Source organism: Misgurnus anguillicaudatus, chromosome 24 (genome assembly GCF_027580225.2).
Source record: "Misgurnus anguillicaudatus chromosome 24, ASM2758022v2, whole genome shotgun sequence".
Taxonomy (NCBI): Eukaryota; Metazoa; Chordata; class Actinopteri; order Cypriniformes; family Cobitidae; genus Misgurnus; species Misgurnus anguillicaudatus.
This window is the reverse complement of record NC_073360.2, coordinates 9958722-9985415: the sequence shown is the minus strand read 5'-3', so window position 1 is coordinate 9985415 and position 26694 is coordinate 9958722. Positions and strand designations below refer to the sequence as shown.

Here is a 26694-nt window from a genome sequence, read left to right as displayed (position 1 = left end):
GCATAATAAAGGGGAACACAGTATGGATGACTTAATACTGTACCACACCTATTCAACAATTAAAGAAAACTTTTAAAATGTGTAGTTCATGCCAATGTCAGATCAATTTAGTTGTTTAAAATCAGTGGAGGGCTGAATATTTTATAAGTACAAATAAAGCTTGTAATTATGAGGAGAGAAACTGTGGGATCATAATGATGATAAATGAGGTAAATAGAGAATCATAAATTTGCAGCGTGCTGTGCATTCATATCAGTTCAAGGGCATCCTGTTAGATATTGAACTGAATATAACAGTCTTCTGATGGGTAGTGAACCAGGAGACTATTAAAATTACAAAATGAACAGAAAGTAAATGTTAGTTAAACATTCATTATGAACTGGATTATACTGGTTAAACATGGGTTCCCTTTCAGTCGGTCACTACGACGTCACGTCGTGACCGACGAATTGGGAACTCGCTTAGAGAGACCAATCTGCTTCGAATACTACTAAAACGCCAATGAACTTGGCATTGAGATATTTGCATAATGCTGGCGCCGCCCCGCCAGGTGCGTATATAAGCCACAGGTGCAAATATAGAAATCAGCTTTTTATCGCTTCGAAAGCCGGCAGTATCTGCTACTGAGAAGCTACTCTCTGCTCTGGTGGGAAACGATTGCTGAAGTTGGTTGGACAAGCAGTACCACAGCGGACGCCGCAGTTTTCCACTACTCTGCATCTTTTTTGTTTTGAGTTATTAGTGAGTGCGTTGCTGATCCCTGTGCGCATCATCAACTGAGCATCTAAGAGTGAATTTCCCTAAAAGAGTGATACGGAGAGCTTTGTGCCTTGTTAAAGGCAGCCACTCTCTCGTATATCCGGAGATCAGCGTCCTTTTCAGGATGGCTTTTCGTCCGTGTGTTCTTGGATGCGGCAAGTACATGGGTCCAAAGGACGGTCACGAGCGCTGTCTTTCATGCTTGGGCATCGAGCATGCGGAGGCGGCGTTCGCTGGGGGTGCATGTTCTCATTGCGAGGAGATGTCCCTTCTGGATTTACGCAGGCGGTTGTCGTTTCTACGGGAACGGCGTCCGCGTCCGGTGAGTTCTGACCGCCGCCACGGAGCGGCTGCGAAGCTCTCTAAGGACGATCTGCGTTTAACTGTGCTGAGCCGGTCGGGGGATTCGTCCTCCGGCTCTCAGCCTTCCCGTCCTCAGCCGGTAGAGGTGCCTATGGAGACTGCAGCCTCGTGTTCTACGAGCGCTGTAGAATCCGTTGCGCCTCCCTCTGGACCCGCTTCGACCGCAACACCCGAGGGTGGAGCCCCTCTTTCCGAAGCTGACTCCGACGTTCTTCCTCCCTCTGGTCGGGTTGTGACGCCGGAGTTTGACCCGGAGATGGTGGCTGTGCTCTCTCGAGCGGCGGAGACCGTAGGGTTGGAGTGGGTTAACCCCCCACAGCCCGAACCGTCCCGCCTGGATGATTGGTTCTTCGGAGCTGCCCGGGCTTCACAGCCCTCTCCACCAGTACCTTTCTTCCCCGAGGTGCACGAGGAGCTGTCACGGACTTGGAAGTCGCCGTACTCTACCCGGTTACGGCCGATTCAGCCCTCCCCCCTCACCTCCCTCACCAACGGAGCCGCTAAGGGTTATACGGGGATCCCCCCTGTAGAGCGCGGCGTCGCGATGCAGCTGTGTCCGACCACCGCTGCCTCCTGGAAGGACCGCCCAACCCTTCCCTCTCGGGCTTGTAGACAGTCGTCCGGTTTAACGGGCGCTGCCCATCAGGCTTGTGGAGAGGCGGCTTCGGCTCTGCATGCAATGGCTTTGCTGCAGGTCCATCAAGCGAAGGCCTTACGAGATCTGCATGAGGGAGGACACGACTCACCCGTCTTCTCGGAGCTCCGGGCTGCCACTGATTTGGCTCTCCGCGCAACGAAGGTGACGGCGCAGGCGATTGGTCGTGCGATGTCTACACTCGTGGTCCAAGAACGCCACCTATGGTTATGTCTGGCTGACATGACGGAAGCGGACAAGAACAAGTTCCTGGACGCTCCAGTGTCACAGACTGGCCTATTCGGCGAGTCGGTGGAGTCTTTTGCTCAGCAATTCACCGCCGCTCAGAAGCAGACTGAAGCGATCTCTAAGATCATGCCCCGGCGCAAGAGGCCTGCCTCTCGTCCACCAGCACCGGCTGCCCAGTCTGCTCCTCGCCGAGGGCGCCCTGCGGCGGCTGCCTCCGCCCCCCCCCTAGGAAGTCATCCAGACAACGGAGGGGGAACAGCCGTCGACAGCCCGCCCCGCCCGCTCAACCCGCTTCCCGTGGTCGCAAACGGGGATCTAAGCGGCCCTGAGACGGGCGACCTGGATTCGGATGGGATCACTCTTCGGGAGGTGGTGAACGCACCGCTCCTTCCCCCGGAGGAGGGCCGGGTGGAAAATCTTTGGTTTCGTTTTGTTTCTGTTCCGCCGGCTTCTCAGCCGGCACCCACAAAACCACAAAAAGAGTGCATTCCTATTCCTTCTCCAGGTCTTCAGAGGATCGAGAGAGCCGTGAGCGGGCATTCATCTGCTCATCCTCCCTCTCCTCCATTGCCAGCGGGGGTTCTGAGGAGTCCGAGCTCTCCACTGCGGAGACCGGACCACCAGCACCCTCAGCGGTCTCAGGTCAGTGTCACAACACACACACACACACTGTAGTTGCGTGCGCTCTTACGGCGCGCGCACCGGCAGTCTCACCTGTTCCGCTCGTCTGCCCCACCGCGAGCTCTCCGGTTGTGCCGTTAATTCCCCTCGCACGGTCTCTGGAAGCTTGGCTTCAGCTTACCAGCCCGTCCCGATGGGTATTACGCACAATCCGCCTCGGTTACGAAATTCAATTCAACCGGCACACACCCAAATTCTCGGGCATTCGTTTCACTACAGTGAAAGCGTCCGATGCACATGTACTGCGTGCAGAACTCGATGTCCTCCTGGCAAAGGACGCGATCGAACCGGTCCCTCCAACCGAGATGAGCTCGGGGTTTTACAGCCCGTATTTCATAGTTCCAAAGAAGGGCGGTGGGTTACGACCGATCTTGGATTTGCGCGTTCTGAACCGATCTCTCCAAAAACGATCCTTCAGAATGATAACGCCGAAACTGATATTTCAGTCAATACGCCCCCAAGATTGGTTTGCAGCAATAGATCTGAAAGACGCGTACTTTCATGTGTCCATTCTCCCTCGCCACAGACCGTTTCTGCGCTTTGCGTTCGAGGGGCGGGCATACCAATACAAAGTACTACCGTTCGGGCTGTCTCTCTCTCCCCGTGTATTTACGAAAGTAGTGGAGGCGGCGTTAAAGCCCCTGAGAGAGAGCGGTGTTCGCATTTTGGCTTACCTCGACGATTGGCTTATAATAGCGCATTCTCGACGGACGCTTTGCGAGCACAGAGACTTAACGCTTCGGCATCTCGCCCGTCTGGGTCTTCGGGTCAACTGGGAAAAGAGCAAACTTTGCCCCACGCAGAGGATCTCTTTTCTCGGGATGGAACTGGACTCGATCGATTTATCAGCACGTTTAACAGAAGCGCGCGTCCAATCAATTCTGACTTGCCTTGGTTCTTTCCGAGGGAAGAACGCGGTCCCTCTGAAACAATTTCAGAAGCTCCTGGGAAATATGGCAGCAGCCGCGGCCGTGACACCGCTCGGGCTGCTCCATATGAGACCGCTTCAGCGTTGGCTTCACGATCGAGTCCCGAGGAGAGCGTGGCGCGCCGGCATTCACCGTGTAACCATTACACCTGCGTGTCGTCTAACATTCACCCCGTGGTTAGACCCTGCGTTTCTGAGAGCAGGGGTTTCCATGAGACAGATTTATTGGCATGCTGTTGTACACACAGATGCATCCAACATGGGACGGGGAGCCACGTACGACGGGCTTGCAGCCTCGGGGGTGTGGACAGCACCCCAGCTGCACTGGCATATCAATTGCCACGAGTTGTGGGCTGTATATCTGGGACTTGTACGCTTCGCTACGGAGCTGCGAGGGAAGGATGTACTAGTACGCACCGACAACACTGCAACCGTTGCGTATATCAATCGTCAAGGTGGTTTGCGCTCTTGTCACATGTCGAATCTCGCCCGTCATCTCCTCCTTTGGAGTCAGAAGCATCTGAGGTCCCTTCGTGCCATTCACATCCCGGGTTCGCTCAATACAGCGGCAGACGCGCTTTCCCGAGCTGCGCGCCCCGGAGAATGGCGACTCCACCCCCAGACGGTACAGCTAATTTGGAAGAAGTTCGGTCGTGCGCAGATAGATCTGTTTGCGTCACCGGACGATACCCACTGTCGCCTGTTTTATTCACTAACCGAGGGCAGCCTCGGCGTGGATGCGCTGACACACAGCTGGCCGCGGGGGATGCGCAAATACGCGTTTCCACCAGTGAGTTTAATCGCACAGACGCTGTGCAAAGTCAGGCAGGACGAGGAGAGCCTTCTACTGGTCGCTCCTTACTGGACGACCAGGAATTGGTTTCCAGAACTAATGCTCCTCGCGACAGCCCCTCCCTGGCGGATTCCCCTGAGGAAGGACCTTCTTTCTCAAGGAGGGGGCACATTATGGCACCCGCGCCCCGACCTGTGGGATCTCCACGTATGGTCGTTGAGCGCGCACAAGGTTTAGGTGATTTATCGCAAGCGGTATCTAACACCATCGCCGCGGCTTGAGCACCGTCCACAAGACGGCTTACGCGCTTAAATGGAACCTTTTCGTCGATTGGTGCTCTTCGCAACGCGAGGACCCTCGAGAATGCCCCATTAATATCGTGCTTTCATACCTTCAACGCCGGTTAGATGGTAGGCTGTCACCCTCCACCATTAAAGTTGATATCGCTGCTATTTCTGCTCATCACTCACTTATTAACGGCAGATCAGTCGGCCAGCACGACTTAGTTATTAGGTTTTTAAGAGGCGCTCGTAGGCTAAACCCCTCGCGCCCTCCCTCTATTCCTCCTTGGGACCTGTCCATGGTGCTGAAAGCCCTGCGGGGAAACCCATTCGAGCCTTTGCAGTCTGTGAGTCTGAAGTTTTTATCAATGAAAACTCTGACCCTACTCGCATTGGCCTCTGTTAAGAGGGTAGGTGACCTTCATGCATTCTCTATCGACGATTCGTGCCTTCAGTTTGGCCCTGCTGTCTCGAGTGTTACATTGAGACCCAGACCAGGCTACGTGCCCAAAGTTCCCACCACTCCCTTCAGAGATCAAGTGGTGAGCCTGCAAGCTTTGCCCGCGGAGGCGGCAGACCCAACCATGGCTTTATTATGCCCCGTACGAGCGTTACGCATCTACGTGGATCGCACACAAAGCCTTAGGACCTCAGATCAGCTCTTTGTTTGTTACGGTGGTCAGCAGAGAGGGAAAGCTGTCACTAAGCAGAGGATGTCTCATTGGATAGTTGATACTATCGCCCTTGCTTATAATCTGCAGGGCATTCCTTGTCCATTTAATTTGAGAGCTCACTCTACTAGAAGTGTTGCCTCATCTTGGGCACTCGCTCGTGGTTCCTCGCTAACAGACATCTGCAGAGCTGCTGGTTGGGCGACACCTAATACGTTCACTAGATTTTACAGTGTTCGTGTCGAGCCTGTCTCCTCTCGTGTTCTTTCCTCGTTAGGGGAAGCACAGAGAACAGGCTCGCAGGTCGGCTTGCAGCCTCCGACTGCTGCTCCAAACTGAGCTCAGTATGGAAGGCCATCGAGGCAAAAACGCGTAATAATTAGTTTTGTCTTCCTCCGCTGCCTTGGCAGCCTGATGTTGCGGAGCATCTGCTGCCAGCCTCTCACTAGCTGCATCCTCGCGAACCTGTGTTTGGCTCGGGCATCCACATTGCGTCCCACCGGGTTCCTTTGTGAGTATTTTTCCGTGGGGTTAATCCTACTAGCCTACGTTTCCCTCAGCAGAGCACTGCTTTGCTTACACAGCCACGGCTGTCATTTATACCTCAACTACGGTTGACTTTCGCCCACCAATAGCCCTTAACGGGGCGGTGGCTTCCGCAGCGTCCCTATACCGCTCAGATAGGGCGCTTCCCAGTCGCTGGCACTACTGTGGGGTTAAAGGAACATCTAGTGCCCGGCCTTCTGCCTTAAAACCTAATTCTCCTTATCCTTAAGTGGAACCGGAGGGCTTTACGCAGACACTGGAAGAGGTCAGCCCTCAGTGGCGTTTTGGTAGGGATTCCCAATTCGTCGGTCACGACGTGACGTCGTAGTGACCGACTGAAAGGGAACGTCTCGGTTACGTATGTAACCCTCGTTCCCTGAAGGAGGGAACGGAGACGTCACGTCCCGTCGCCACAGGGCTGCTCCCTGCTGTTTATCGGCCGGTCACACTTTCCGGCTTTCTCAGCGAAAAAGAAGCTGATTTCTATATTTGCACCTGTGGCTTATATACGCACCTGGCGGGGCGGCGCCAGCATTATGCAAATATCTCAATGCCAAGTTCATTGGCGTTTTAGTAGTATTCGAAGCAGATTGGTCTCTCTAAGCGAGTTCCCAATTCGTCGGTCACGACGTGACGTCTCCGTTCCCTCCTTCAGGGAACGAGGGTTACATACGTAACCGAGACGTATTCCTTAAAAAACAAAACCCCTATCTAACTCATTCAATGACAAACATACAAAACGTGTGCTTTTTACTGTCTGTCAGGCTTTGCATTGAGTGACACTGTGTGTCTTTTTTATTACAAACATCAAATTTAAGTAATAGAGAAATTTACTGGCCAATTGAATTTTTTTTCGACCAAATAAAAAAGTCAAAATACCGTCCAATATATGGGCCTCTGGCCCTCTGCACTAATTATGACATAAATGCCTAAAACAGTCATCACAGTGTTTTGCTCTTTGCTTTTAAATCCTTGTGCATCCATTAAATGCGGAGTGCATGATTTTTAAAAAACACTTTGGAAAAAGGAGTCGGGCCGAGTTCCAAAACACACTTGTAGCCAATCAGCAGTAAGGGGCGTGTCTACTAACCAACATCATTGCCTGGGTTGCGTATGTGTGGGACGGGTCTATCAAAAGAAGGTCCAGATTCTATTGGGGTAGGGGTGTGTTTGTTTAGGTGATTTCAAATGTCAACATTGGCTTTCAGAGATCATGCACCCCGCCTTTAAAGTAGCAGAACTGCACTGAGTGAAAGCAGACATGCTAAGATCTCAATTCTTCTCAATTTGATGTTATCCTATTATGTAGTTTCTTACTTTGAAGTTGTAATTTTTTCACTCTAAATAGCTCCTGCTATAGAAATATGATATTGATGCTTTATTACCAGTAATCTTCATTCTGACAAACAGCCGAGATCTGGGATTTGCCTAATGTGAGCAGCACAAGGATATTTGAGTCATTTTGGCACTGAATGCAAAACAGTTTCTTCAGGACTCTTGAGCTGAAAGTTTACGTGACTGATTATTTCGGATCAGACTCATGAAGAAATGGTCATTTGTATTCTATAGGACTAGTTTCAGGCCTATGATAGTTTTTTTTAAACTGTGATAGCTTAAAAGTTTGTTGATGTCAATTTGTCAATACATGTGAACTAAAGAGTGTAGGTGACATGAAGACATACCAAGTTCATACTGGTCTGAGCTGTTGTTGCACGTCTGCTGGACTTCTTCACTGTCCCAGCCGAGAGGGTACAGGGCACAGCCTGACCCAATGAGAAGACCTGGAGAAAGAATAAGACAAAATCACATATTTGACAAACTAATCACAGATGTTTCCTACAGTCTGTATTAGATATGCATTTTTCAAGAGATGTATTATAATTATCAGAGATTGGTGACGAAAAAACTAAAGATTTACATTGAAAAAAGAATTACAACAGACCGGATTATAATAGACATTTTGACTCTTTCCAGGCACTTAACAACCACAGAAAACATCTTAACAACCACACAGCAATGCCCTGGAAATCACCAATAACACCCAAGTGTTTTTCGTACATGCAAAGGCCACAAAAGGGTAAAAATTTACTTACAGTGCATTCAAGTTATGATCAGATTGATTTATTTTATTTATTTATGTATTTAGTTGTTTATTTTTTTATTTCTTTATCCTTCCGGAAAATTATTCTGAACCATACAGTACGTTTGCTACATTTATACAAAAGACAATAAGACGATTGACAAAACAAGATACAAAACAAAATTTACAACAGAATTTCCCTCACCCCAACCTACAAATGAGGTCAGTAACCCAAGAAAAGCTTCTTAGTGAAAATACAGAAGTACAACCAGGAATCAGTTAAACTAGGACCCCATGGTGTCACAATAAAAGGACTCCTCACAGTTGAAGTGTTGACATGAATCTCCGACATCTTCAGCAGCTCTTTTTCCAGACAGATATCAACCCACTCAACTAAGGGGATTTTCGATTACATTAGCCTAATCCTTTCCAATTTGCCTCTCGCATGCCTATCAGTTTTGAGCAGGAATAGATAAGAAGAGGGGTCGGGCACTTTAATATAAGTCGATTTACCCCCGGTCAAACCACATAGACTTACTGACATGGCCGGGATATAAATACATTTTTAACGTATGTGCGGTAGGTGTGATTCACCCTCACTGAGATGTAAATAAGCATACTTATCATCAAATTGTCCTGCACATTTTTTAAACGTGTACAGATTTGGAGATATTACCAGCACTTAAAAAGATGCGATCATAAAAGCCCTCTGAAGAGTCTGAATAAGGGTATCACATGAGATGTGCACATTTAGATTTTCCAGTGTGAATTATTAATGCATTTTATTGATGCCAAAGTTTTTTAGGGCATGTGGTGAATGAAGTTTTATTCCCCTTTAAAAAAATCTATTATTGTTAATTTAGTTGTTAACAAACCAACTTTAAATACAAAAAAGACTTGATTTATTGATGAGAGACTGCGTGTCTTGTAACACCTCCTTACAGTACATTTCTAATGCAGGCAAGTCAATAAGATAAGTGCATTTTGTGTAACACTATTACAAAGTATTACACTTTGTTGCACAACCTGTGCTGCAGCATATGTGTTACAGAGAACAATGACACTTCTATAAGATAATTACTTTTTCTAAGAAGACTTTTTTAATGATTTACATTTTTTTCTGAATTATTAAAATTGCTTTTGATGTCACGTGCATACCCTCTATACTCATTGGCTTTCAGAGATCATGCACCCCGCCTTTAAGGAATAAAGACCACTCTATGTTTTTTTTTACTAGAGCTGGGCATAGATTCATCTCATACAAAATAAAAGTAATTTTTTGCATAACATATGAGTTTGTGCTGTGTGTAATTATTATGTATATATAAATACCCACACATTCATGTATGTATTTAAGAAACATTTACATGTGTATAAATATTTATTGATATTTTTATATATTCTAAATTATATATAAATAAAAAAACTATATTTAAATAAAACATTTCTTAAATTTATATATGTGTATGTGTGTGTTTAAATATACATAATATTTACACACACACACACACGCACAAATTCATATATTATGCAAAAAATTACTTTTATTTTGTATGAGATTAATCTAGATTAATCTATGCCCAGCCCTATTTTTTACACAAGTGAAACTTAACAAGTATAACTAAAAACAATCTCTTTACGGCTGCCATCAGCGACATCAATCTTAGAAATAAAGCTGGTAGATTTAGAGTAACTCACTGTCAATCCCATGACAAGAGTGCTTCTAAAAAATAAAAAAAATCTTGTTGCTTGTCAAAGGCTCTCGAAAAATAGATGGAATTCATTACATGTACGGTGATTTAGATTGTGCCGCTTTTCACCTGAAGCAAGTAATTGTGTGCATGTCTGGGATACTGATACTGATGTTTTCATGTGCATCTGTTTTTGATGGACTAAAGGTCACAAAGATTGATGTTTCCGGAAGCAACAAAATCAAGACACATCAACAATTGTTTTTTTTTTTGAGGATGACTTTTGGAAATTACTAGTTACTGCTCACAACCTCCACCTCGCTGTGGTTTCTTGGCACATGAATAAAGTTGCTTTTTCGAATCTTGGTAATCTCCACCCACCCACTGTCACCCCTCTGTTGATATCAGGGTTTCAGTAACCACGTAGGAAGTGTGAAGGATGGGATTAAACTTCTGAAAGGGAAAATCATTTAATGAAATGCAATCATATAAAGACAGAATAAGTGATGGGCTGCATAAGGTATAGGCGCTCCTTTTAACACACATGCCTCCGGGAGCAATAGCCTTTCTATAGGCTATTATCATTCAGATAAAGTGTCCTGCTGATTGCTTTATGCCTTCTGAAAGCAGAGTCAAGACCCAGACCAATACCAGAGTCTCTAATGTAAGATCCAGACCAATACCAGACCCTTTAACTACAAAATCCAGTAACAGCAACCCTAAGATCCATACTAATACAAGACAACCTAAAGAGGTTTTAAGAGCCAGAACTACAGTAGATCAAGAACATGTTTGTTTGGGCATGAGAGGCTGTAAAGTTGACATGACCTGAATCTCGGTTGCTAGATAGAAAACAAACCTAAAGTAAGTAATATGCATCATTGCATTCCCTCTCATTGCTGTAAGATCTTGTCATGATCAGTAGATTTCCCTCATCTCCAGCTCTTGATGTACATCATTTGCACATTCCCGTTTGAAGCAGTAAGTAATGCGTCTTATTAACATTTCTGCGATGGAAGAAAATTCCTGCAAGTGAAGTGCATGAACAAAGACCAAAAATGAGAAGAGACATAAGCAATACTTTGGTCGATGATCAACAGACGATGAAACCATTTCTCCATTTCTCCTTGTCATCCTGCTACAACAGAGTAGTATGAAAACAACTCTCTTTTGTTATGTACTTCTTGTTTCCTGTAGTTTCGACTACAATGTACTTAATTTTTTCCCATATGAATTGATAGGGAATCTGCCTCATCATAATTAGATTGTTGCATCCCTTTATTTAGGTCACCCTTTTACAATATGTTTTGGGAAAATATTCAAGAAGTTTTGAATTTACTACCCAATGAATCTTTAAAGAGCACCAATTATCCGATTCACGGTTTTACGTTTCCTTTGGTGTGTAAGTGTATATATGTTAACAATATGCAAAAACCCCAAAGTAAACAATGACGCGAGCAGTGTTGGACAAGTTACTGAAAATTAGTAATTAGTTACAGTTACTAGTTACTTCTTTTAAAAGTAATTGAATTACTGTACCAGTTACTGTATATCAAAAGTAATTCGTTACTAGGGAAAGTAACTTTTAAGTCTGCTTTTAAATGTAAATATGAACAGTACTGAACAGTCAAACAATAAAATAATATGGATGGGTTATTTTACACATAAGACTCTAATATATCACATACTGTAGGAGCCTATTTTGCTTTAGATTCAACCTTTGAATATTTTTGTTAGAAATTATCTTAATATGTAAGATTAGTTTATTTATGTATATCATTTAGACCATTTAGACAAATATTCTGTGTGTTTACATTGAAAATATATAGTGAATATATGGTGATAAAAAAATACTGTAGAGATGGAGATGTAACACATACTAAAAAAAAGAAAGAAAATATATAGTGTGTTCAAATTTTGTATTGTCTCTTTAAGAATTTGGAGGCAATTGTGTCAACATGTCATATTTTCTAAAATAAGTTATAATTTTTCTGATTCCATATTTATTTTAACTCATTCACCGCCAGCCTTTTTAAGAAAAGTTGCCCACCTGCATGTTTGTGATTTTAACAAAATTTTCACAAAATTCCTTGCATGAAAAATTATTTTCTATAAATATATAAACATACAAATTATATCAAATTAAAGAACACACCCTCTGCTTTCAAACAAACAACAAACAAACAAACAAACAAACAAAATAGGGAAAAAAATTATATATTTACTTTTTCTACTTAATTTAACCAAATTTAAATATGGATATTTCTCTTCAAAAATACAACATTTTGAGCAAAAAGCTTAAAAAATTGCGTTTTTGTAAAGGAATTTATGTTAGAGATCAGACTCAGAATGACTATCAAACATAAAGGCAGTTAAAATAAATCATCTGGTGAATAAAAGCGGTATTACACTTTCACTTTGAAATTCGTCCAGAAAGGCATATTTATTAGTTAAATATGAACTCTTAAATGACGAGATAACTCGTCAATGGCGGTGAATGAGTTAATAAGCCAGAAATGTCTCTGATGTGTCCAACTGACAGGTGCGAGGCGCGTGCAGCAGCTGACGCAAATGATGGGTCCTCCAAAGGTTAGACCGTCTCATTTCAGTTCTCTTCGCGAACTTCTGAGGCTTCCAGCTTGAAAGACCGAGTGCTCACTTTTTAGGTCGCATGCTTAGCAGGGCGCGGCCATGGAATTGGGACACAGTTGTGAAGCTTGCGGCGGTAGTGCGCTCTTTGGTCATATATTGTTTGTATATGTTTTCTGTTGGATTTAAAAGATGCACAGGATTAAAGGAATATATTTAATCAGAAAACGGAGTACGTGGATTGTTTTGTCCGACGGACACAGAGCGAGTGGGTTGTTTTGTCGGATACGGAGCGATTGAAACTGAAACTAAAGCGCACTCACACATACTATGAAGTTTTAACACGTTTTAACAGTTGTACAGCGCAGTGTGAATATTTTTCTGGAAACAACAATCGCAGATCGTTCTCTTCCATGAAGGCCGATGTAAACATCTAAGAATATATTAACATTAATCAGATTTATTCCTTTTATGGACTACAAATGCAAGTTGATGTCATACTGGGATTGCTTGGCAAAGATAATTTACAAACATGAGACGGATGGATTATGACTTGCGCACAATTTTTAAACAAAGGTATGTTGTCCCGTTTAGATTTTTCATGTTCATTCTATATGCACTGTCAGCTATGATGAAGTGTAATGAATCATTGCGCCGCCAACCACGGTCCTGCGACGTCAGATATGTTGTCTATTTTTTACAAAATAGAGTAACGCGAGTAACAAACTCATTTAAATTTCAGTAATTGTAATTACTTGTTACTTGATTTAAAAAAATACTTCGTTCCATGCTCGTTACTGATAAAAGTAGTGGAATTACAGTAACGTGTTACTCCCATCACTGGACGCGAGTAAATCTCTTTTCTTGGACTACAACAAACACACAGATTGTAGGCAACAGTTAACTTCCTAGGATTGATGATGTAGTAAAGACCGACATTATCTTAATTCCTCCCACTTGGACTCACAGCCGGTAAGTTAACTCCTGTCAGTATTGCATTGTGAGCGAATCTTTCAAACATGTTAAGGAGCGTCACATTCCCTGCTGATATCAGAGGTAATCAGGCCAATCACAACGTACAGATTAGCTGGCCAATCAGGGACACAGAGCTTTTCAAATCCGTGCGTTTCAGGAAGAGAGGGAAATCTGGAGCTACAAAAATTTACGATATGTGGAAAATAATGTGTTTTTAACAATAAACCACGCGAACACATTGTATTATACCAAATACATAACGTTGTTTTTTTAGCAATGAAATAGGTGCATTTTAACTAAATAAGGTATGGGTGGACAGTGTTATTACCGCTAATAAGAAGTGTGTCTCTCTGTGCTAAAATGAGAACAACCACTTGGTGATTAATGAAGACCAAAAAAACCCTTCATTGGTGTAATTCTTCAGGATAGAAGCTGCTGTACCCCTTTTGTTTTTAATTTTCATTGCTGCGGGGCATTTCAAGCTGATTACACGCCTCTTTATCTCCTGACATTACTGACGACTTGAAAGAGAATTCATGAATTTGTTTAATATTCTGCATGAATACATTAGCGTCACAACATGGCTGGGCTGCTGGCAAACACATTCACACCTCTGCCGCAGCAAACCAATGAAGATTATATAAACACCAACTTCCCAAAGCATTGTAAAGTTTAAAGGGCTCTAAACTCAAACACTTGATGTTTTACTGACTTTTTAATGATTTGGCTTGGTAAGGATGCATATAAAGACAATGTGCTTGTGTGATGTGCTTGCAAAACCTGCAATCAGGATACTACGATGGTTGCCAGGGTGTTGCTCTTCGAGGTTGCTACACTGCCCTCCAAAGGCTAAGTGCAGTATCTACGCAAACACTGAAACTGAAAAAAATGGCTTTAAAGTTTTTTACACCAGCCAGTCAAACATGTTACTGCAATTTTGGCACACACATTTCTCTGAAATGGGACAAAATTTAACCAGGAGACTTTGTCACAAGACACAACAGATCTCACAAAGCCCATTTTAACCCTTAACTCAATTTTGACCAAATGCGTAGTTACTGCGCTTTCGCTTTGTAGGGCAGTACAGTAGGTGATTGATAACCGGCCGAAAGGAAATGATGCTTTCTCTAAATCTTAACTATTTTCATTCCTGCGATGTTCCATATGCCTTCATAGTGATAAACAGATTAACCATGGCTTTATAAGTGTAGTAACCATGGTTTTACTACAATAATCCTTTTGTAACTAGGGTTATAATAGCAAAACAATGGTTATTTTGTGTTATGGTTTAACTATACACTCGGATGTGTTAAAAACAACACATAGGGGTGGTTTCCCGGACAGGGATTAGACTAGTCCTAGACTAAAATAAATGTAAGACTGAAAACAACCTGCACTAACATATCTTAAAATACATCAGTGCCCTTTGTTTTGCCTCAAAATGCACACAAGTAATGTTTTTAGTAAGGCATGTTTGTTAAAACAAGTTATATTTCCTAATTAAATTGAGGTCTAGTCCTGGTTTAAGATAATCCCTGTCTGGGAAACCACCCCAATCAGCCCTTCCGCAACTTTTTAAACCCGGAAGTATTGCCCTATGACAAGCTGCTGCATGTCCGTGTTTGTTTTAAAGATCGCTCTGAATGGGATCTGTATGAAAAGTCCATCACAAAAATGGAATTATCTCAGCTTTTTGCTCAAAATGTGGTGTTTTTGCAGAAACCTACCCATATTCAAAAGCGGATTACAAAAGAACTACTAGGATGAAACGTTTTTTATTTGTTTAAAAGCAGAGGGTCTGTTCTTTCATTTGGTATATTGTATTTTTATATATTTGAAGAAAAACTATTTCTGGAAGGCATTAAACTTTTGTGAAAAACATGAAAAACTGGCTGGCAACTTTTTTAAAAAACGCTGGCGGTGAAAGAGTTAATGACATCAAACCATACCAGAATTTTTTTTAAATGCATCGAACATCAAATTGTATAAATAAGCAAAACAAGTAATTAAATTTACATTTAAAATGACATTTAAAAGTTGAACACAATGATATGTCTCATTCAAATGTAAGGGTCCCCTAACTATTGCTCGAACTTTAATGGGGCATGCACACCAAAGCATTTAAACGCGGCTGAAAACGCTAGGTGGACGCCGACTGTAGCGCTTGCCAGTTTTTTCACCTGAGCACTTTGATTGCTATGATACTTCTGCTTTGTTTATCAACTGCTGACCGATGCGCAGGTTGGTTGTTTTGATATTTGTCCTGCCCCTATTCCACTGTGATTGGATGTCCGAGTGAAACGTGACATGGACGAGCTGAGCTTTTTACCCAAAATGTAATATTTTTCAACTCTCAGAGTGGACAAAACCCGCCAGCTGCTGGCTTTTTTGAAAAGCGGCACGCTTCGATTGAAAACGCCTTGGTGTGCATGCCTGCTTAGGGTTAAGGGTTTATTACTTTCTTAATCAGACTTACCTGCCAGATAAAAACACTGAATGAATCTAAGAGTCAACACAAACTTTCTCACACTAATGCTATTCGCAAAGCCAATTTCCCGCTCTCTCACTATTTGTTCGGATCAGACGCTCACGTTTAGCAAGACATCGATCTGTGGCGGTGCAAAATCAGTCCATTACAGGTTGCCATTAGTGTCGTCCATTAAAGAAGCATTCAATATCCACTCCTGAGTGGGTCATAATGAGTCTGCGGTTAATGCCTGCACACGCACACATTATTATCTCTCTAAGTGCTGTTCATTCAGTGTGGCCTGAGAACTGAGAACACCCCCCCACTGACATCACTACAGGTAATTAAAGATTAAAGACACATGGTCAGAATACTAAACAGGAAGACGTTTACTAAAGGTCAACGTCAAGATCAGGCCAGCCCCCAATTGAGGATACCTTAGTGGATCAGTTGTCCAGTGATTTAAATGAAGGTAAATAAGGTAAAGTTCAATACAACTCATTTTGTCGGTGTGAAATAACACAGAAATAGAAAATGAATAGTTAGTTATATCTTCAATCTTCCCTTGAAGCTCCGACAGTCCACTCAGAGAAGCTGTCGATCACAAGTGTCAATCATAACGACACGCCCCGTTTCTATAGCATCATATATCATATTAGCTAAAATGAAACTTATCACAAAAATTAACAACTGAACATATATCAGCGTGATAACAACTACCTTAAAGGACCAAAACCATCTTTCGGGAAATTTTATTGGAAGTGTAATTTATTTTTTATTATGAAACGGCCCGTTCCGGTCCTTCATTCTGATTGGTTCAAACGCGTTCTAAGCCGTGATTAAATAACCCGGTAACCCCACGGTTCAAACCGCATTACATAAGTATCACTGCGTCACTGTTGCTAGGTACTGATTTATGCAAAAAAAGAACAATTCACATTCTTTTGATTTTACATTTTTCTACAATTGCACAATTAATGCCGATGTCCAGATAAATGACAATAAATATTGTTGCGTCATCTCGTCAATAAAGAGAAAGCGCTTTCCTGAGTTCTTTAAACTCAAATTCATATTTCAGCTATCCTCTAGGTGGCGATCTTATTCAACTTAAACACTGACACATTCACTCAACACTAAAAACACTGTGAAAGTTTGGATCATGGCTCTGAATCTGATCTCTCACAAAAGTTCTTCATAAAAATTGAATTATCTCTGCATTTAGCTGAAAATTTGAGAGACGATAAGAGAACAAATGAAGGTAGGATGAAACTTTTTTTTTTTAAAGCAGAGCGTCTATTCTTTCATTTGATATTTTATGTTTATTTAAAAGAAGATAATTTTTCTGTAAGGCATTAAACTAAAACTGGGTGGCAACTTTTAAAAAAACGCTGATGGGGAAAGAGTTAAGCATGCTTCCAAGCATATTTGATCATCACTTCAACAGTTATGTACAACAGCACGATATAAATGTTAATGTATACATTAGATTAATGTTGATTTATGAAAATAAACACCACAGTCTTTAATCATATTTTCATTGTGTCTTTGCGTCCGTGTTACTTGGGAACTGCGCAGACTCTGAGGAACTACTTTGTTTGGCGGAAGAGTAATTTTTGTACTAATATAATTACAACTTATTTGTGTTTTAGTTCATGAAATCCTGCTATGCATATGAAGTAACCGTTTTATAAAAGTAATAAGCCCCGCGAAGCAGTGGTGTTACAGTGCATTTTATAACAGCTATATCACTCCGCTTCGCGTCGTGCCTAACAACGCCCCTTAGCTGTTATAAAATGCACTGGTAACCCACTGCTTCTTGGGGCTTATTGCTTTATTTTGACCCGAGTTCGTTTGCATGGAGAGAGGGGGTTTATGACTTGTACTACATCCAGCCAGCAGCTTCATTTTTCAGGATGTATGAGGCCCACCCGGCCATAACATTATGACCACCTGCCTAATATTGTGTAGGTCCCCCATTTGTCACCAAAACAGCCCTGACCTGTCAAGGCATGGACTCCACTAGACCTTCCTATCAGAACCATCATTCACTTTTTCAGCAATTTCAGCTACAGGAGCTCGCCTGTTGGATCGGACCACACGGGCCAGTCTTCGCATCCCCATGTGCATCAATGAGCCTTGGCCGCCCATGACCCTGTCACCAGTTAACCACTTGATAGAAAGGTCTAGTGGAATCCATGCCTCAACGGGTCAGGGCTGTTTTGGTGGCAAAAGGGGGACTTAAAAAAATATTAGGCAGGTGGTCATAATGTTATGGCTGATGGGTGTACATATAGTGTTTGAAACACTTGTCATACAACTACATTCCATGGGGCCCGGGTGAAATTTATAATGGTGGGCCCCAGCCTCCGTACACCCATCATTGTATAGACATGTTTAGTGGGGCTCCTTCGTCACAGGGCCCATATGAGAATGACCCTGAATATATTACACATTGTTGTGAGATGCACTGAAATAAAAAAAATAATTGTGTAAAGTTTTGCTTTGCTTTGAAGACTTTAATGGATATTTTTACTTAAGGTTTAACATTTAAACTAAAGGCTTACTGTGGGTTCACACCAGCTGCGTTTAAAGCGGCAAATTCGCGTATACCGCGTCTAAGTTGCCGTTTGAACATTTTGAGTTTACTCGCTTCAAAGCCGAGGGTGAAGTTCTAGTCATCAAGACATTCATGCGTTAATCCACGTCATGGGAGGGGCTTTTGCGGTTGCTTCCTGTAATCACGTCATTACTAGAGCAAGCTCCTGGTTGGTTAACGCGGCTCGCTTTTCCGCCAAAGTTCAAATTTTTCAACTCGCGCAACGCTCAATTTGCGCGAACTAGAAGCACAAATGAGGGGGAATCACGTCTACCGCCCTAAACAGCTCATTCGCGCCGCGAGACCTCCAGACGCACGTCAACGCATCTTCACATTGACTTAACATTAAAATCACTCGCGTTTGACCCCTCTACCTCTGCTGGTGTAAACGCAGCATTATGCTTTGTTTCTTGAAATTTGTTTTGTCAGACACAATAGTGTAAATGAATCAATTTTTTCCAAATTAAAATATTAATTACACATTTTTATGTATCAGTTGACTTTACTGTTATTAAAAAAATGCATAAAATAATAATAATAATGGATAAAAAGTTAGATTTGTCCTTCCTCTAGTTAAAGCTGTATTTTGGAGGTCTGTGGTATTTACAGGCGTGATGATGGATTGCATTTTGCTGTGCTACTGCATTTCAGTGATATCACAACATAAGCGGTTTGTGATATTTACTCTGCCTCGTGTATTCATGACTCAAAAATTTCTCATCCCAAGACCCAGTAGACATTAAAGCTGTTTATTAAAGGAAACGTAAGAGCTTATTTCTGAATGTCACAGGAACACCAACACGACTGAATATTGGCTTTCGCGCTATACGTGTTTTATAAAAAGTCATTCTGTGTTTATCCATGTAATAAAAGGCTGAAAGGTGAGTTTTTTTATCCAGCCGTCTTGGCTAAAAATCCCTTCTGGAGTAAAAACAAGGTTTTGCCTTTCATATGCCTGCCAACGCTCTGTCTCTGGATCGCTCGTACTCGTTGTAGACCCTCCCCTGGTCCTCTTCAATGGCGCCCCAGGAATTTCGAGCCCCGCTATCTGGCCCACACAATGGCTTTCACATTCAGACAAGAATAAAGAATAGGCAGGGACCAAAACAAATGAGCCTGGTTAGGTTATAGGGAAAAAACAAAAAGGGGGCCGTGAATAGGTCACGAGGGTTTGAAAGAAGGAAAAAACTGCCCGCTGAGGGACGAGGGCAGCTTGGTGAAAATTGAGGTGAATAAATGGGACCTGCCTCTCCCTCAAACACTTTCACAGGACTGAAGACTGATGGAAGAAGAAAAGAACGGGTATACATAAAAAAAGTATAGTGGCGAACACCTTGCTTAAGCCAAGACATTTTTACAGACTTTATGCATGCCTGCAAATCACATTATATTTAACTTTTGCAATATTTCAGGGAAACCATTATGTTTTCTTTATGGTTATAGTCACATAAAGCTGGCAATAATTGAACAGGTATGTGTAATATGTAAAAGTCTATGCAATTAAAGTCATATTTTTTCAAGAGTGGGCCATCCTCTTAGTCAATTTTGTTGTGGTATAATTTTTTTTATTGCAAAAGTTCCTCTGTACTACTTCTCATACTATTCCTATAACATTTCATCTCCTTTACGCTCCAAATGGGATCAGAACAGAATTATTAAGAGTAGTTGAGCTTATCCACAGAAAAGCTTTCCCATAATCCTTTGAAAGTGTGCTATGGATTCTTGTAGGCCAGTAAACGGATGTATACACGGCTCAAAGAGGGAGGAGGAGATATGGGTGGGCAGATTTGGTGGGAAAGTTTGGATGTGGAGTGAGGTAAGTGGAGGTTTAAATGAACTCCAGAGAGGTTGAGATTAGAGATTGGCTGATGTCATTTAATTCTGGTTACGTCTGTGTAAAGCAGGCTGGGAATCAGGGCATTTAGGGTGCTTGGTTTGTGGAAAGTCAAAGGTCAAATCACTATAAATAAGCCATTGCTTATCATTAGTGTCATCATTAATTCACACATTTGAGAGGAAATCAAGCCTATGAAAGAGGATGGGGGAGAAAGTGATGCTTGTCAGCCCATGAGAACATTAGTCTCTCCTGGATTAAGGAGAGGTCAAGGTCAAACTACATTAATCTCAATAGGCACTGACCCAATGAAGACTGAAACCATGCTAATAAAGGAACAGTTCACCCTAAAATCAAAAGTCTAAAAATGAGACTATAAAAATCATGATGAGACTATGATATTCTGTGTTTTGTGACTCACAATAGGACGGTTTTGCTAAATGTTCAAGCTGCTTTTATCTATGCAACACAAGTGATGCTAGAAAACTTCACCGTAACACCTTAACTACAAATAAACTACCGTTAGCGATAGCTTCACAGTTTTTTCTTTAAACATAATTTTCAGTATCTTTCGAATAACGGAATAACCTTTTGTCTAAATATAAATATGTGACCCGGGAACACTAAACCAGTCGTAAGGGTACATTTTTTGAAATTGAGATTTATACATCTCAGTTGCATCTCGGTTACATAAATACGCTTTCCACTGATGTATGGTTTGTTTGAAAAAAGCAAAATATTGAGAAAATCGCATGTAAAGTTCAAAGTCCAAATGAAGTCCTTAGCAACGCATATTACTATTGAAAAGGTTCGTTTTAACGGTCTTTACTGGCTTACCACTGTAATGACCTTGTGGGATGAATGGGGATACATAAAAAACAAATCCCCAAAGAGGGTAACATCAAGAGCAAGTTTGTAGGCGAGTTAAAGTTTTTATATATTTACGGTAGGAAATGTACAAAATATCGTCAGATTTTTAGATAAAATACTAATGTTTTTTTGGCATAAAAGAAAAATCGATAATACTGACCCACGCAATGCATTTTTGTTTTTTTTCTACATATGTACCCGTGCGACTTGTTTTGTGGTCCAGGGTCACATATACACTCACCTAAAGGATTATTAGGAACACCATACTAATTTCCCATTATGCCTTCAGAACTGCCTTAATTATGGCATTGATTTAACAAGGTGCTGAAAGCATTCTTTAGAAATGTTGGCTCATATTGATAGGATAGCATCTTGCAGTTGATGGAGATTTGTGGGATGCACATCCAGGTCACGAAGCTCCCGTTCCACCACATCCCAAAGATGCTCTATTGGGTTGAGGTCTGGTGACTGTGGGGGCCATTTTAGTACAGTGAACTCATTGTCATGTTCAAGAAACCAATTTGAAATGATTCGAGCTTTGTGACATTGTGCATTATCCTGCTGGAAGTAGCCATCAGAGGATGAGTACATAAAGGGATGGACATGGTCAGAAACAATGCTCAAGTAGGCCGTGACATTTAAACAATGCCCAATTGGCACTAAGGGGCCTAAAGTGTGCCAAGAAAACATCCCCCACACCATTACACCATTGCATTAGTGAGAAATTGAATAGGTGTTCCTAATAATCCTTTAGGTGAGTGTACGTTAAATATATAATGCTGGAAAATTTCACACCTGACTTACGATGGAATGCCGCATGAGTCTTATCCAAGTCAAATTACTGTACAAAACTGGCTTACTCTAACCAACGAGTAATTCAACCAATGCTATCAACATTTACATTCACTCATTGAGCAGACACTTTTATCCAAAGCGACTTACCGGTAAAAGAGCATTTAACATTTTGTATATGGAGCCAATGATCAGCTCAGTCCACAAAGCTATGTTTAGGAATAGAGTTGTAGGTAGGAAAAGATGTACAACATGGTAAATGAACAACGCCTGGTTGTTCTACATATTTGATATATAAAAAGCCCTGTTTGTAATGACCATGGGAGAGAACATTTTCAGAAAAGCTTCACGACTGAACCACTAAAGCAAACAACACTAACATTAACACCCTGTAAAAATCAGCAATGTTTTATGCAAAGACTGTCAGATAGGTAATAAGGAATAACAGATCTCAGTGTTAATTTATGTGACAAAGACCTTCACAGTTTCTGTGACAGTATCTCAATAAATGTGTGTTCGCATGGCCATTGTGTCAGCCCTGCATCTCTTTTTAGCAATTTTCACTTCATTTCCATTGATCTGTTGTCCACTGCACATCTCAGAGGTCTTTAGTCAATAGCTGGATTGATCCAATCTGTACAGTAAATCAGGAGCTGTTCATTACATTAGACAGTAAATTAATCTGATGATTAAAGAGAAATAAACACAAATCAATTTAACACACACTTCCGCAAAGTAGCACAATTTTGTGAGTGACACGTGCATTTTGCGCGCACAAATTTGGCTGCAAACTTTGTAATGTTTACATGGCTTTCTGAAGACTCATCGAGCTAAATGCAGTTTAATTTTGGCTTTATTCAGTTGATGTTGTTGTTGTTTTTAAAAAGCTGAGAACAGTTCATGTGGGACGCGCAGTGATAATAATAAAATAAAGCAATCTCACTGTAAATGACTTTAGGATTGATATTGAAGATTTCATAAACAGACCTCAGATGAGGGAAACCAATGACGTGAAGCCAAGCAGAACAAAATAAAGAAATTCTGATTGAAAACTGAATCACTCTCTCAATAAAGGAATAATTCATGTCATTATTTTCTCATTCTTAAATCTTGACATTTACGCTAGCCGTCCTGAGAGTTTGGCTGATCCGGACCAGTTGCGAACAAAAGCCTTTGTGAGTTTATCACAATGTCTGACATCTCAATTGGCACTTTTGTATACAGTACTACCTGCTCACTTTTGGTGGGTTTTCCACTTTGTACAGTACCCTGATAATTTTTAGCACCACCTTGGTTGAGTTTTCAGGAGAGCCATACTGATATTTAAACGTGACGTGTAAACACTCCAGAACACTGATTGGTCAGAGAGAAATGCAACCTAAAGTTTAAGCAACTGGGTTATGGAAGTCAATTCAACCTACTATTTTAAAGGATTAGTCCATTTTCTTAAAAAAAATCCAGATAATTTACTCACCACCATGTCATTCAAAATGTTGATGTCTTTCTTTGTTCAGTCCAGAAGAAAATATGTTTTTTTTCTCATTTTAATGGAACCCAACACTTAACACTTAACTCAACACTTAACAGTTTTAAAGGACTCTAAATGTCTTATCTAGTGAAACAATTGTCATTTTTGACAAGAAAAATAAAAAATATGCACTTTTAAACCACAACTTCTCGTCTATGTCCGGTCCTGTGATGCGCCAGCGCGACCTCGCGCAACAAGTCATCACGTCAAGACGTCACAAATGACGAATGCGAAACTCCGCCCCAGTGTTTACAAGTGTGAAGAAAGAGGACCGTTCCGACGTTGTTGTATGTGGAATGATACTAATTAATGTCTGTGTCAGTTTATTGTTTAAAATGGTCCGCAAATGTGCGTTTTATACATGTAACACGTGACGGCATTACGCAATTACAGGAGGTCACTCTGGCGTGTCACATGACTGGAGATAGACAAGAAGTTGTGGTTTAAAAGTGCATATTTTTTATTTTTCTTGTCAAAAATGACAATCGTTTTGCTAGATAAGACCCTCATGCCTCGTTTGGGATCATTTAGAGTCCTTTGAAACTAAGATGAAGGTGCTTTAAGCGAATTCACGCGCTTTAGACCATAAAACATTTTTTGTTACATACAGCAAACATCTCCTCACTATCTGCTTGCTACCTGACCGCTGATCAAACTGTAAAGAAACGCGATCCCTGTAGACAGTCCAGGCTACACAAACTGCAATAAAAACAAAGTGGCCAAACCTAGCACCACGAAACATAACAAAGTGTTCCAGCCAATAAACGACAAGAAGGATTTGGGGGTTGGGTGCGTTCATGAAAGCACGGAAGGGAGGGGGAGGAGTTAGCTACGCTCCGTTTGTTTGAAAACAGTTCAAACATCAACAAAAAGTGACATCTCGCAGATTCGCTTAGAGCGCCTTTAAGTGTTGGGTGCCATTAAAGTCCATTAAAATGAGAAAAATGTTTTCCTCAAATAAAAAACAAATCTCTTTTCGAGGCTGTGAGTCTGAAGCGAGATGAATTATGATAATGTCGGTCTTGAATACATCACCAATCCCAGGAAGTAAACCGTTGCCTACAATCCTTGTGTTTGTTGTAGTCCAAGAAAAGAGATTTACGTTTGAGACGATAACTAGCGTCATCGTTTACTTTGGGATTTGTAGCTTTTGCATATCCTTAGTGTATTAATACACACTTACACACCAAAGGAAATGTAAAATCGGGAATCGGAAGATAGGTGCTCTTTAAACAAGTAAAAATTGTTTAACATAATTTGTTAAGTTAAAGAAACATAAAAATATATGCTGACATGATATCATTGTATACAGTGTACAAGCGTCATTGCCAAATGCAAGATTAGCTGCTCCGTCGAGCAAACCAAGTCATAATTTTGTCACCTGCTTTTGTTGTACGAGTTACCAAGCTCTCCTTTAGCAGGAAAAAACATCTACATGCCAAAAATGCACTGTTTCTCCCGTGTTGTGTGTTTTGTTTATATCGTGTTTACGATGATGTCACAGCAGTAGAGGCGCAGGAACTGTAATGATAAAGGGACGATCACGCGTTTATGGCAGTTGCAGGCGCCCTTTTTGAATAATTTGTATATGGACAGTGAGCGTTATGCACATTGTTTATGTGCGCCGAACCCTTGCGTTTTTTGCCGCCTGCCACAGTCTAAGTCCCTAAGTCTATGGCCTCGTACAGACTGCAAACTTTCGGGAGTGAAAACCGCATTTAAATGCGGGAGTGATCCCCTGAATGTTTGTTTCATGTCTGTACGGAACCAGACTCACTCCCGAAAATGTGATGATTGACACAGAAATAACCATAGCAATGTTCTGCCGTCTCGCGTGCTTATCACTCACAGCTTTGACCAAAATCATTGAACAGCGTTATGTTTTGCAATAAACCTCTGTCTTGGCGTTGTGTATTGCAGTGGTTTTCAAACTGGGGGCCGCGAGATGGTGCCAGGGGGGGCCCAGTTTTATGACATTTTATAAAATACATTCATTTATCATGAATTCTGTGTTATTAAACCTAAAAAATAATAAGCCAACTTACCAACAGCACTACTAGGTATAATTTTATATGTTTTGTTTAATTAAAATATTACATTTTAAAACTGTTTTTGTCATAAATTTTCTTTCGGGGGGCGGCCAAAAAATGCACTGTACACAAGGGGGGCCGCACGCTGAAAAAGTTTGGGAACCACTGGTGTATTGTACTTATTTTTGAGGCCGCTCCATGGCGCGCTTGCAGTGTTGCCAGGTCCTTGTCTTTTTTGTACATACATACCGTTTTGGCGCTTAACCGTTAAGACTTTTGGCTCATGAAGTGATCAAGAATTTAGTATGTTGTGAAGTGTGAAGATGCCAGTCCCAATATTTTGACCTTTGGATTTATTTCGGTTTATTATTGGATTTTTCTTTTTCGTGCAAGATCTGGCAACACTCTTCAGCAAACGCTCGTGCCTCTGTTATTTTCTGCACCGTGCATACAGAAGACCTTTTCCCCTTCTAGGCATTTATTTTTTACAGAAGAAAGTCATGTCTATGATGCACATTATTAACAACTAGTTGTTCAGTTCAGTTATGTACACACTATGCAGAGTTTCTGTAAATATGGTTGTCACTACCTGCATTTTGCGGGAGGTAATTCGGTTGTAGAATGCGGTTGTCAGTCCCGTAAATTACTGAATTGTGTGTGTACAGAACAGGATTAAGCATTAAAAGGCGAACTGACAACCAAATTAATATGCAGTGTGTATGTGACCTATAAAACCACCCAATCTGAAGCTGCACTAAACTGCAATGGAAAAGTAAACTGAGTCAAAGTGAGGTGCTGAGCCACTTTGTACCACACAATGAAAAAGCAACGATTGTCATTTCAATTTAACAGCTCACTTAAGCAGATAACTTAGAATGCAGCCTATTCCTCAAACCAAGCAATCGTATGACTTGAAATACAGTGCACAAATTATTACCACTTTTATGTTGGTTTTATGATGGTCACCATACTATTTGGAAAAAAGACAACACGGACACTTATGGTTAATGGTTAAAATGATGAGTAACTTTTTATTGTTAGTTTTAACTATGATTTTAAACCTTGGTGTTTTGAGGAATAATCCACGTGAATAATGCTGATTTAGATAAGGGCACATATAGATACATTAAAAAAGGTCTTCGGAATGCATTACAGCATGTGAAATGTGCCACTTCTCCCTCCTTTGAAAATGCAGACGTGAGTCTGTCAGCTTTACTAAATTGCTGCTAAAATCCCTCCACGATGCAGCTCACACACCAAATAAGTCCATGTGAACTTATACAAAGTGAGCCTGACTAAGCTATTAAGCCAACGGGGGGATGGGGACGTGCGTTTGG

At 41.6% G+C, this 26694-nt stretch overlaps 1 protein-coding gene across 1 annotated transcript in view; it reads right to left on the bottom strand.

The window, feature by feature from the left end:
• The window catches only part of LOC129437660 (LHFPL tetraspan subfamily member 6 protein), a 102659-nt gene that overhangs the window by 6136 nt on the left and 69829 nt on the right, over positions 1 to 26694 (bottom strand). Inside the window, exon 3 of the mRNA XM_055195927.2 lies at positions 7588 to 7686. Coding sequence (XP_055051902.1) covers positions 7588 to 7686 — 99 coding nt within the window. The remainder of the gene's footprint in view (positions 1 to 7587; positions 7687 to 26694) is intronic.